The 13694-nt window shown below is 37.7% G+C and overlaps 1 protein-coding gene across 8 annotated transcripts in view; it reads right to left on the reverse strand.

Moving 5' to 3' along the window:
* The window catches only part of GSTCD (glutathione S-transferase C-terminal domain containing), a 72940-nt gene that overhangs the window by 13847 nt on the left and 45399 nt on the right, over positions 1-13694 (reverse strand). For 6 of the 8 annotated variants that reach the window (XR_011808825.1, XM_038178413.2, XM_027456802.3 and 3 more), the window contains 4 exons: positions 12798-12905; positions 4751-4866; positions 4071-4115; positions 2261-2389 (listed from right to left, as the gene is read on the reverse strand). Coding sequence is in view for 7 of the 8 variants with exons in the window: in XM_038178413.2 (XP_038034341.2) it covers positions 2261-2389; positions 4071-4115; positions 4751-4866; positions 12798-12905 (398 nt within the window). In the remaining variant the exon portion in view is untranslated. The remainder of the gene's footprint in view (positions 1-2260; positions 2390-4070; positions 4116-4750; positions 4867-12797; positions 12906-13694) is intronic. The other 2 variants (XM_027456808.3, XM_027456807.3) reach the window with 1 other exon arrangement.

Genomic DNA, 13694 nt, shown 5'->3' on the forward strand with positions numbered 1-13694 from the left:
AAATTGAAGGCAAGGTTTTCTCAGGATATCCTATATGTCAAGCTCACTATCTGAAACAAAATAAAAAGCAAGGACAAATGCAGTTAATGCATTTCATTCACAAATTCACACATCTGTAGACAAAGGAAAACAAAGTGTCCCCTGAGGAAAGCCACAAAGCTAATTGAGTACGAGACCATTGACCTGTATTAGTCCTCTGGCCTTTTGGCGGAATAAAAAAGGAACTGGTTGACACATTCTACTTAACCTGCTTTTGAACTCCTCTCAGATAGCACTTAAGAAAACAGCCAAGTAGTGCAGTTTTTTATTTCATAGTAACTAAAAATGCATATAAACTTGTTTTAAATTAATACCAAAAGTAGAGAGATGAAGACTTGTCAGGTTCATTTCTCTAGATCTCTTTAAATTTCACGTACCATAGCTAGTGAATTTCTCATGCTCCCCCTCACATTTACGCTGTACTATTTCATTGAGAATGGCACAGTCTTGCAATGAGTGAATAGCTTTAAGAGCCACAGAAGATGGGTTTAGAAACGATGCATCACCAAACTCTGTACACATCTGTGCATCATCATATTGCGATTTTTGTATCAGACCAGCGTTTATGACTTAACGATACAAAGGTAGCTAAACTTTACATTATTTACCTTCCAATGTACCATCAAGCACTTGCACTACTGTTAAGTCCAACAGCTAGCTCCTGTCCTACGTGTGGCTGCAGAGGAAACAGGAGTTCATCCTGGAGAGGGAATCGTTATATGGGACAAACTAATTCTGAGATGAGATTGATATAGGTCTCCCAAAAAAGGGAAGCTCCAGGTTTGTCTCTGGAATAGTGTACAGAATCAAGCCGAACAAACTGAAATCAAAGACCTGGAAACGAAGAGTTTGCAAGTGATTTTTTCCAGACACATACTTTAGCATTTTACTTGTCATGAGATTTAAGGGAGAATAATAACACCTTTTTATTAAACAAAAACTCCAATGAAATATTTAACTTAGTATTAACCTTAAAAACAGACCAAAAAAATTAAGAAAAGCTCCCATGACCGCAACACTGGAGACTAACCTCACTAACAAACTACGATACATCTCACACGCAGTATTCACTAAATTATTCTGGAGATTCTGATTTTTTGCAATAGTTCATCCAATGAGATTTAAAAAACACAGAAAATAAAGGTAGAGAACTGGAAATTTACAGTTAGAAGGATAATAATAAATAAAAAATAATTTATTCTCTCCTCTTTCTCCTGCTCTATGCTTCAATTCCCTTATTAAACAAACCAAATAGTTAAACAGAACTGGAGAGTATGTGCCATAAAGCTTCAGCATTAAGCACCCTAAGCTACAGACAAACGGGCACTTGGATGGATGGTTTAGGGAATAGTCAGACTTGCATTGAAAGTTAGGAACTTGCTGTAAAAGTTCAGATGCTTTTAACATAAAATCAAACCAGAAGAGAGGAATCTTTACAGCGTTAAAAGAGACTATTTGTACCTTACTCTTCACTAGGGCTGCAGAGTTCAGGATACTTTGAATCAGTATTCAAATCATTTACTTTGTTCCTATAAAAGTGATTCCTGCTTTGGTCTGCTCATTTACAGTCACCAAAAGTCAGACCAGCACCCGCTGACTGCAACAGGAGTGCTCAGTATGAGTCCTACAAAATGGAGATCTCACTCTGCCATTAAAAATACAGCTTGAGTACACCCTTCACAAAGAATATACATGCAGATCATTAGTGTAACATTCTCCCTGTCATTAAAGTTCCTTCTCAGTTTTGCATTGTTAAGTCTTGACTGGCTTGCTTTATCTGCAAATGCCTTTACTGTCACCTAACTACACCTCTCATCTCACTTTCCTGTACCCAGGCTTACTTTGAGCACAAGCTGCCTTTTTCTTCCTGTCTTCAAAACCTTCCCCAGCATACCTCCATCAGTGAATAACTAATCTTAAAATAATATCATTAAATCGAGAATCTACCACACTATTTGTCTTCAGAACGGTTAAGCAGCACTCATATTGTCATATTTGATTAGAATAGATACTGCTTCCTTATTGACTCAGATAAATAAAAAATAAACACAAAACCAACCTAATATTGGTTAATATAACAAGGGTGCTTCATGTAGCATCAGAATAAGCTGTATAAGCATAAAATTTCCTTTTCTCGGATATTTTAGTTAAGTAGTTGTAGAAAATAGTTAACCAGACATTGAAATTAAAATTCTGAACTTGAAAAGTTACAAACACTTACCCCAATGTTAAAAGTCCCATTAAAATAGTCCAGATTTGCTTGAATGAATGAGATGTTGTTTAAACCTAGTTCATCGCTTCTGTCTTTAGCACGGATCAGAGATAACTCCTTATTTTCTATGAGCACCACCTAGATTTCATACACAAGACAGAGGAAAGCAAAATAATACTGAAAAATAAAAGTCAAATGTTACCAGCATGAACAAAACTTTAGAGAAGTTTTCTCAACTAAGCTACCAGTTACTTATAAGACCTACAGAATGATTAGCAGATGACAAAACAACAATGAAAGGCATTGAAGACTTGCCAGTACCAATCAGCTGGCAAATTTATTTATTTATTCATTTGTTGTCTTAGGTCTAGAACTTCCCTTTTCTCAGGCAAGCACCTCACACAACTGTGATTACACTAAAAATTTGCACATTTCAAATCTCTGCTGTAAAATATATATATTTTTTGCACAATTATATTTGATGGAAGTCTGGGTCACATCAGTGAGACCGGATAGCTCAGTTTCTTGACTTCTGCATCCAGTTTGTTATGAAAACAAAGAACCATTTTTCTCCTAATCAGTGACAAGAATTAAGGTACAGTTTACAAGGATGGTAGACACCCATCATGACAGATCACGACCTCTGAGGTAAATGTTTCCAAACAATTTTTCACTCCACTCCGACAGTAATTCAAATCTTTTGACTCAAAAGGTTGTATTTTAAGGGTTAAAATAACCTAGAAAATTAATTTTTTAAACAAAGATAAGTTAAAGTAACTAGATGAGACAAAGAGAATAATGAGACATAATATAAGTAACTCTCCCTTTCGTGTGTCCTTTCACGAGGATGCTTGCTGCCAGTCAACTCAGTAACACTGAGTGAGACCCCATGTTTCCAGAGTTCTTGCTCTCCTCCTGTTAGAGGAGGTTACTCCCTTACTCTTTCTGCTGGTTCATGGCCTTAGTCTGTAAACGGATGTCCTGCCCAAGCCAAGCCCAGAAGCATACCCAGCAGCACACCTATGGAAGGAGCCAGTCTCTCACTCCTTTCATTGGCTCCATTTTACCCAGTCATTTCCCAAAGCAACGTGACATAATTAAAAACATAATTAGGAACAGAGTGAAAAAAAAGAAAAAAGATACTCATATTGTTCAATGTTGGAAATAGGAAAATGTTGTAATTGGTATTCACATATTAAAGCTTTCTTCTAAAAAAGTTTACCTCTGCCAATTTATTTCTTAATTGGGCACAACTGGCTGCAGACAGAGCAAAGTGTGTGTGTACAAGTATAGCAATAACCTCTAAGATTTCTAACAGCAAAAAATGCTATCATATTATGCCTGTATGTTTCCTCACTTGGGATAAAATACGGCAAAGGTACTGGCAGACCTTCTTCACATAACAAGGGCTTCATGTTTATACACACTTTACAACATAAGCTTAAATGCTTTGTTAGAAAGCAGTAAGATCATCTATGCACTTTAGCACTGTAATTGCTTACTTTGCTGAATCAAAGCATACACAGGTCAATGTTTGTACTCTAAAGTTACATTTCTTTTTTTTTTTTCCCCTTTATCTTAGGAGGAACTTTTTCTAAACTTTCCTCTCCAGGGATGACTTCTACCCTTTTCCCCCCACTAATAACAACATGATAAATACCTTTACAGGTACTAACAAAACCTCTCTCTCTAGAGCATAAGTTCTCCCCAAAAGTAACAGTCTTGTCTTCATGTTTATCTTCCCCAGATGCACATCATTTTAAGGTAATTATCAGAGACAAAAAGCTCATACCATTTATACTCTTCATTTAGAGCTTACCTGACATGATGGCAGCATGTAAGCAAGAACAATTCCCACATGCCCCTGTGAAAACCAAAGCAAACAACAAAATCTTGTCAGTGTCCCCTGTTGTTGACTCATTTCACATTGAGTATTCCCTAACCATCGACAGAACCTTTGAAAGCAGTTAGAATTTCAGCATATGTATTTTTGCTTTGCCTTACCACAGAATCATACCATAGAATGGGTCAGGTTGGAAGGGACCTCAAAGACCATCTAGTTCCAACCCCCCTGCCATGGGCAGGGATGCAACGCACTAGGCCAGGTTGCCCAGGGTCTTGTCAAACCTGGTCTTGAACACTTCCAGGGATGGGGCATCCACAACCTCTCTGGGAGACCTGTTCCAGTGCCTCACCACCCTCTGAGTGAAGAATTTCTTCCTAACATCTAATCTAAATCTCACCCCCTTTTTTAGTTTAAAGCTATTCCCTCTTCTCCTGTCATTATCTGACTGAGCAAAAAGTCACTCTCCATTTTTTTATAAGCCCCTTTTAAGTATTGTAAAGTTGCAATGAGGTCACTCCAGAGTCTTCTCTTCTTTAGGCTGACCAGCCCCAGCTCTCTCAGCCTTTCTTCACAGGAGACATGGCAGCATCCATCTACAAATCTGAAGATGAAAGCCAAATGAAATTGCCTTATGTAAAGAAAATACACCTTACCCCTCCACTGCAAAAATCCACAATCACATCTCCAGGCTTAGCGAGCTTTGTCACTGCTGCTACCAAATTATTCAATTGCTGCTGTTTCCTCAGAGCCCGATCGCTAGACATCTTTCCTGGGGATGACAGAGAAAATACTTTAACAGTGATAAACAGTTCTCAACATTGATAATTTTAAATGGGTAACAGCTAAGCATTGGAAATCTGAAATGTATGACAAACACTAAAAAACAAATACTCGGGCTTCCAAAAAAATCCATTTTGAGCTAAATTTAAAAATATTAGATAGAGCTTTCTTAACATGTTGAGCACAGTTAAAACCTTCCAGCTCTTGCTGTTCATGTATCCTTAGGAACAGACCTGTGTAAACTGGAAGAAGTGTACATACAAAATAATCAAATGAGCCTAAGCTCCAGCATGGTGATATTCCCAACCTGTCAATCATGCCCAGAAAGAGAGCTCAAACCCATTCACAGTAGTTGTTGCCAAAATAAATCCCTACGCTATCCTTAAGCATCTTGTCTCAAGAAGTCTCACTCTTCCTCCTGTTAACTTTCACATTAAGCAGCCCAGTTTATTGAAACGACTATCTGTGCAACAAGGTGCTTCTTAAAATGACCACTCCTGCACAGCTTTTCATAGCATCTGTAACACAACCAGAAGCGGAAAAAATATTAATTTCTTTCAAATATGCTTGATAAAGTCCAAAATGCAGTTCCTTAGTTGTAATGAAACTGTCTAGTCAGCAGCAAGAGGTGGGACTGCACCTCATGCTGGTAAAAGTGAGCTGCCCAAACAGCTCAATGTGGCCACAAACCAGTGCTGGTATGACAGCTCTTCATTTAGGGCATGCCAGCCTTCCAAGGTGAAGAATAGTAGCAGGGACATAACTCCCGATCAATACTGAATCCAATTTCAAGTTCAGCTAAGAAGAGAAAAATAGGTTTTCCAAAAGCATGGTAAAAGTATCAGAGTATTCTGTTTGACAGACTTCAGCATGGGCTTTTCCCTTGAACCTCGAAGCACAGTCCCTTCCTTCGAAATACACCACAAAGATAAAAAGGTCAGCTCTTGTCCTCCCAAAGGGCTTTGAAGACAGCAAAGTTTGCCTTACAAGCCTAGGTGGCTTCATTTACATTAGGCTTGTTTTAACAACGGTTGGTTCTTACAAGCATTATCTTAAAAATAAATAAATACATAAATAATAAAAATAAATAAAAACCCCACGCAACTAACTTTGACATTCAGTTTTTCTTTCCTTCTTTCTATTCGGTGAAAATAAGCAACGAAAGTACTTAAGCTCATTCCTGATTCAAAGATGCAAGTCCCCTTGGTGGGAAGCTTTCAGAATTCAACTCAACCCTGAGCTCAAGTTAACTCTGCAATTAAAGTAATGGGGTTCATTGTAAGTGCTTTTTTCCCTTGGTAACTTTTGTATAACACTGTCTTATAGCTGCTTTCAACTTTAAATCTTCTTAATTGCCAGAGAGACCGGGGAGACAATTTTGTTTCCAGTTCCTGCGTCTCAACACACATTAGCAGAAATGTTCTGAACCGTTTTGCTGCTGAGACTGAAGGACAGACCACACCTGCCAAGCAACAAACAGCACAAAAATCCAGGCACACAAAAGCTCTTAATTGCCTTATCCAGCTGCTCTGTTCTTATTCCCTGACCCCAAGGTTTTCCTGAGAGGCCTGGATTCATCAGTATCAAGTGTTACCTCCTGAAAAACACCACCAAATTTTTATGCCGTGCAAAGTCAGCAATTAGGTCCCGGTGTCACTGAAGTCAAAACCTGAAATGCTAACAGGTTCCATCAGCAACAGATCCATTGCTTAGTCTTCAGTTAGATGACCTCCTAAGCAGTAAGTTAATATGAAATAGGTTAAAGAATAGCAGCCTACAGCCTTTAAAAACTCCCTGAAAATTAACTCTTCAAGGTTACCAACAAACAAGGCTTCATCCTTCCTCTACAAATTCTTACGAAGTAGAATATGTTCCCTTGAAAGACAGAAAACCAAGCTGCAATCAATAGGCCTTTTGTCTACCTCTGTATTTCGAACGTGGTAGCTAGAATTCCAGCAAGCCAGCCAGCTGTGACATGGCCTGTCGAGAAGGTTAGCATGGGCACACCAGTCCTTCATTTTGGCAAACATGCAATAAATCCAACTAAAACTTTTATGTCTAAAAATACTACAACTCCGTGTGTATTTCTCAAGCCCTGCAATGGTAAATAATGCTAATCGCTGCCTTCAAGAATAATAAGAAAGAAGGTATCTTGACAGTTTAGCCTGACAAGGCGAAACCTTGAGCAACGTGACCTTTTCCTACAACAAAGGCCACTGTAAAGTGTTTTGTTCCCTTTGCAAGAACTCAGCTGACATACTGCCATACAGTCCCAGAAAGATTTATTCTCATTTTTGATTAATTGTCAAAACAAAAATACTTTATTTGAATTCACAAATCCAGCATTACCCTTAATTCAGCCCTTGTCAAGCAGAGCGCTAAAGTGTCTATGGCACGTACAGGTCTTTCATTTTGGCACACAAAAACGTAATTTTTCAGCAGACAAACACTCCTCTATTTTTATATTACCTTTTGTCAGCGTTCAAGTTCATATAATCCTTCAGCCTTCAAATAATGCTTCCTTATTTCTCAAGCTAAATTTGAAAAGCCACTCAAGTTTCCTCAAACAAGCAAAACCCAAATATCATCTCTAAGGCCTTATCCTGATTCAGCTTTGAAGTCGTAACACAGCACGACATAACATACAGCTACCAAAACAGGGATATAAAAACATCACACGTAGCAGAACGTTACATAGTTCTCATTTTAGCACGTTACCTTTTAATGAAGTTTTCCACAAACCTCAGCTAACCAATTCAAATGATAATATGAAAACCTACTTTTCACTGAAACTCAGTGAATAGAGCATATTTCTTGCTATATTGCTTAGCTAGACTTCATCGTAGTACAGCCAAAAGGCTCAGTAACTAATCAAAATGAGTTTTTCTGAAGCCAATGTTGTTGTTTTTCTTCTGGCAGTTCCTTATGATAATTCAGCATATTCTAATTGTTTCCTAATACTCAGCTCCTACATCCTTCACCTTGGTGATGCTATCATCTCCTGCTATACTATTTTTGGTTCCTGTTGGGGGACAAGGTGGGGCTGTTTGCTTGTTTGTTTTGGGGATGCTTGTCGTGCTTTTGCATTATGTTTGTGGGGTTTTTTCCTCCCTTTTTTTTTTTTAAAGTATACTACTTGTAAGATTAATATACTGTATAGTGGCTTCCATGCAACTCCTAGAAAAAGCAGAATTCAAACAGATGAAGGATGTCAGCTCAGCTAATACTTATTTATGAAGAAATGTTCTTACTAGCCAGAAATAGTAATAGAATAGTATAGAATAGTATTGTAGTACACAATAGTATTAAGCTTACTTAAAAGAACTTGCCAAATCCTGCAATAAATGCTATCAGTAAAGACAATAACTGTGCCGGATGGTGACATAGAAAAATGTCAGTTTCTGTTTTTGAAGCCTCACAAAGCATGAAATAGGTCTGCATCCAAAGCTGGAAATGGTGTTTTATTGAAGGCAAAACTACAGCAAACCTTAGTATTTTTTTCCATTTCGTTTTTCTGATCTTGCTGCCTTTCCAAAGCAGCATGCAGGTGGGGACATGCTTTTTGGTTCTGCAGAACATCTCATCAAACTATAATTAGATCTGAAGACAGATGGGCCCGAGATCTCCACAGACAAGAACTAACCACGCAGTTTCAGGAGGCAGATCCATAAGCTGCAGCAAAAAGATGCAGTTATACAAGGCGATAGCACCTGAACTGGCTCTTGAAGTGGTAACAGCCCCATAGCGCAGCACCAAACCCAAGCTTCTTTGTCTCTCATACTGCCTTGGGGATCCTCAGCTAGTTTCTTTGTCAGGTGCTACACTGCACCACATTAAGCAGTGGGGTCTCCTTTACTGCTTATTCATGCATACTCTAGTGGTGCATCCCATGTTTACCCAGTACAGGACTGCCTTGATTCCTCCTTGACTTTCTCTAGGCACTGTGAGAGTGCCCAGAAAGCATTGTAGCTCGTTATTTCCCTGCTACCTAGAGAAATAACAAGCATTTTAGCCCAGAACAAAATTGTCTCGTACTTACAAAGACTGCTGCTTGTAACCATCGTGGCAGTTTGCCATATGGCTATGACCAAAGTCCTCAAAGTGTAAATCACTTACTCTAATTAACCAGATAGAAATTTTTACATAAAAATCAGACTAGGTAAAAGACAGACTTTACTACTTTTATCACCAAGGCATAACACTGGGAATCCTTTTCTCTAATTCTAGAGATAACAGAAGAGAATTGTAAGGTACAGCCAAAACGGAGATTGCAGCTGAGCTGAAAACTTCTGCACTGAACAGCTTTTGATACAAAATGTTAGTAAAGCATAAGGTTTATAGCACTTCTCCATGTAAGGATGGAGCATAATCTGTTGCTTTTTTAATTCTCAGAAAAATATAAGTCCATTCTATTATATTTCATTTATCTTGCTTGTTCAGAGGTTAAACCTTGTGTTCAATCAGATATAAGATCAGATAGCTTGGGGTTAATATTGACTCATTTGCTCTTCCCAACATAAACATATGGAAATTGTTATTCTGTTTTTTTCTTACCACACGCTGGATACATGTATGTTTGTGATATTTATATACAGGCATTATACTTTAAGCAAAAATAATGTAGACATTCAACACTGATTAACAGAGGTACACTAGAAATACTCCACTGTCTCGTGCCTTTTCGGCTTGGATTTCCTGCATAGGCTTAACTTGATTTCCTCTTCAAATAGTGTTCCCACTGATTTAATTTCAAAAGTTTACTGAGTTGGGTCAAGTTATAATATTTAAACATAAAAATAAAATCTGACTCTGACTGCACGCTGCCCTTAGTTCTGCATCAGAATTTTAATGCATTAATCCTACCAGGAAATGTCCTAGGAACTTCTTTACCACAGACAAGCAAAAGAGAGAGTGAGTGAATAATAAGAACTAGTAATATTCATTGAAAAACTGAGTTTTTATTGCTGTTTTACACACCTCACCTTCATTTCTGAACTCCTTCTCCGTTCCCACTTGGAAAAATAAGCTACGAACTAAAGGATTCAGGGGGAGCACTGTACTGCAGATCAGCTTGCAATGGAAGAAAAACTCATTTTCCTCTATTTTTACTATTAACATTTTATAAATTAACTTGTTCTTCAATATGCCTGTTTCGAACACACAAAGTCATCCCACTGCCCAGAGTGTTTTTTGTTTTTGTTTTAATCAACAGAAGTAATCAGCAGCCAGTGCTGATGAAGGTTGTGGGTTTTTTTGCCCCTTTTATTTTTGTCCCAAGTGAATGTTTATCAAAACATACTCTGGATCTATGAAGTTTGGAAACACCCCGTAAGACTTGCATGCCTTTACTTGCTGGTAACAGGGCATGTCAGTGCTTTCTTTTTAAAAGATATAACAGGTATATATGCTGCTTCAGCACCTTCATGCATTCCTAAAGGCAGCAATCCATGTTAAAAGGAAGAGAATTGCAATTAGGTAGTCTTGGCATGCTGTTTATTTAACTTTTCCTATCAGATCTTGGATATTTTCATTGTTACTTTGTGTCTCTGCTTTTCCAGTTCATCACAACAGTAATCAGCTTTTCAGGAAAGCTGTCGGGTTTTTTTGTGTGTGTTTGTTTTGTAAACTTCCGAGAAGGATGAGACTAATAGGTTGACAAAAATCAGTACTCGTTGCCCAGAGTCTAGCTACTGTCATGAATAGATAGCTGGTCTGTGCTGTGCAGCTTACAAAGTGTCACTCTTCATTCTGCAAAGCCCAGACTTTGCAGGCTTGAATGTCCCTGGCAGGTCCATGAGAACTAACAGCATTCATGAAGTTAACATGTGTGTACAGTAGGGCCCTCAGCATTCACTGGAAAACAAACCAAACCAAAAAAGAAAAACCAACATCAAACCCAAATGTCACAAATAAGGTCTACAAACTATCCTCCTGGATAATGCATAGCTTGCACTTCCAGTCAACAGACGAGGCCAGAACAGATAACCTCAGAGCGTACATCATTTTTCCACTATAGAAAGGCTTTTATGATCGAGCGTGGTGATGTTTTAGCTACGGTCAAGAGAGTAAGAGAAGAGAAGGCAACAAAGCATAGTTTAAAATATTTAGATAGAGGGCAGTAACAAGGACAGGAAAGGCAGCTGAACTCCACAAGAACATTTTATTGTTTTTTAGATAAGAGTACCTTCCTCCTGATCGTACTAATCTATCTGCTCTTTATTAAGGCAAGCTTTGTAAAACAGTTTTACCCTTTCAGGCATAAAAAAAAATAATAATATTTATATGAAGTTTTTAGATATATATAGGTCAACAGATGTCAGTAAAATGAAATGAAAATTAATGCAGGGCTCTCCCTGCACGTAGCAGTTCTATTTATAAAAGTTGTGTGTGTGCATGTGTGTTTTTGTTGGTGTTGTGGTTTTTTGTGTTTGAGTTGGTATATTTAAAACTAAATGCCCTATTAAATGCCTATTTAAAATGCCCTGAGCATTCAACTAAAAGGAATCCAGACACAGACAGCTAACATTTTACACATCTTATCTAGGATTTACGCTATTCAAAAACTCTTTTATACGGGATTATGAAGACTCTAGATATACTCAAATTAATGAATGTTATCCACACTAGTATGTACTTGTTAGAACCATGCTTACCGCTCAGTTTTTCATACTATAACATCGCCAACAGCATGCTTTAGAAACACCAAGTATCACTGCCTCTCCCAAAACACTAGGGCAGTTCTAAAATGGTGAGCTACTACACATTTAAGCTAGCTAACTTTTCACTCTGTTCATCTGTTTACTCATTCTGAAGCCTTAAGATTCGTATTTTCCAAGCTATTTTTCCAGAATCCCAGAGGTTAGGAAATTGCTTTGTTTTAAAATGAAAACAGGCAATTTTATACAACCATGGATTTTAAGGAAGATGCCAAACACTGTGTCATGACACAACTGTGAGAAGATGCACGCCATTTACCCTTCCTCCACTTCCTTTTCTCCCCTTTCCCCATATGTTGCTTCTCCTTCACTCCCATGTTTTCTCATCCATCTTTCTGCATTACATTCACTTCTTTAGCATCCAAATGCTATAAAGAGAACTCAGTGTTTTCTGAATTCATCAGCAGTTCCAAGACCTTATAAGCTTCCCCTGTGGGACTGTATAACCTCCTGAGTCCTTTCCAACCTGTGGCAGCAGCAACGCTAAATGTCTTGCTCAAAAAGTGGGTGTCAGAGCAAACACAGTATGGCAAGCAGATTTGTAGCAGCCCTACTTTAAATTTACCTCTATGTAAATATGATCAGAAGGAAATTAAGTGACTCAGGTATGCAACTTTCATATCAAGACCATGTCCATCTCTCTTCTTATTTGCCTAAATTTCGTAGGATCCTACGACCAAGATTGTAAAAGTTAACTAACCAAGTAATTCATGAACTTGTGTGTGCAGGGGTTACTCAAAATTGAACACGCATGTCACAGTAGTTCCAAAGTCATAAATAATCCCTCTGCGGCACATTTCTTCTGAATACTGAGAACGGTATTAGTTTTTAATCAGCTTATGCTCTAGGAAAGAAAGCAAACTTTTTAAAAGAGAGATCCATAAACTACTGGGACCTGCAATAACATGTTCAAGCAAGCAGGCAAGCAGAAGTAACTAATACTGAAAAACTACACATATATAAGACTTATTAGTTGATTTTTGGTTTAAAAAATAATGGAAGTATTCCAAATGTTATGCTAAACAGCTACAAAACGTTCACATTCAAATGCCCTTACAAGTAAGTGTAACAGCTCTGTGACAGAGTAATCAAATAAAAATAAAACTTAAAGACACCTAAGCTCTTCAATTATTTCTACTTCTTAAACCTTTTAATTTAATTCTCCTTTTTAAGAAGAAAATTCAGAGCCCATGGCATAAGCTACCTCTGCTGTAAACAAATTGCCAGTCTTGAGAGCAATACACTCGGCTGTTCTTTTCTTTTCCAACTTCAACCACCGGCAGAACATTCTGCATCAAATGGCGTTGCTGATCTGGACCAAAAAAAAAGTAGTTGCAAGAAAATACGCTTTTAATACTCTCATACTTACGGTGAAATGCATCTGTATGTATACAAAACCTACGCAGTAATCATGCCCTACTTAACAGTGTATAAACCTCATGCTTCCCTACCAAGCTGTCATGAATCCACACCAGGTTTAGCTAACTTAATATCAAGTATATTCAACTTTTCTTTTCCTGTTCTTAAGTATAGACTAGTATCTGACAAGACCAAGAATGCTGCTGTGTAATTTTTCACTGAAGGAACAACAAAAACAGTTCAATAATTTGGTATTACCTTGATTAGATCTATTAAGAAAATATTATTCTTTGAAATTATTGGATGACCTTATTAGCTTCCCTAATAAGTTAACAGCAGCTTACTGCCTTCAGTGATAGAAAGAGCAGGATGGTTCATATTTGAGGCATAAACAGCATTAACCAGGTAAGTACTATCCTATATAAATTTGTACAACCCACAACTTGACTGCTGCTTATATGGAAGGCCAGAAGTGTTTCACTGGTAACAGCAATAGCAGCAACGTTAGGAAACAAGCAAAATCAACCAACTACTGCCCCTAGGAGTAAAAGCAATAGAAGAAAAAACATTTTTTTTTTTTTTAAAGAACATCCTAATTTTTATGCTGTAAAGGTTACAAAACTGTCCAAGGTTGTGCATGACAACAGCACAATCTGAAGCTAAAAATCAAAATTGTTGATGATTAGAACCAAACCAAACTAACATTAGCAGGGGCAAACACACTGAAACAATTGTTTGTGTG

This window comes from Anas platyrhynchos, chromosome 4 (assembly GCF_047663525.1).
Source record: "Anas platyrhynchos isolate ZD024472 breed Pekin duck chromosome 4, IASCAAS_PekinDuck_T2T, whole genome shotgun sequence".
Classification (NCBI taxonomy): Eukaryota; Metazoa; Chordata; class Aves; order Anseriformes; family Anatidae; genus Anas; species Anas platyrhynchos.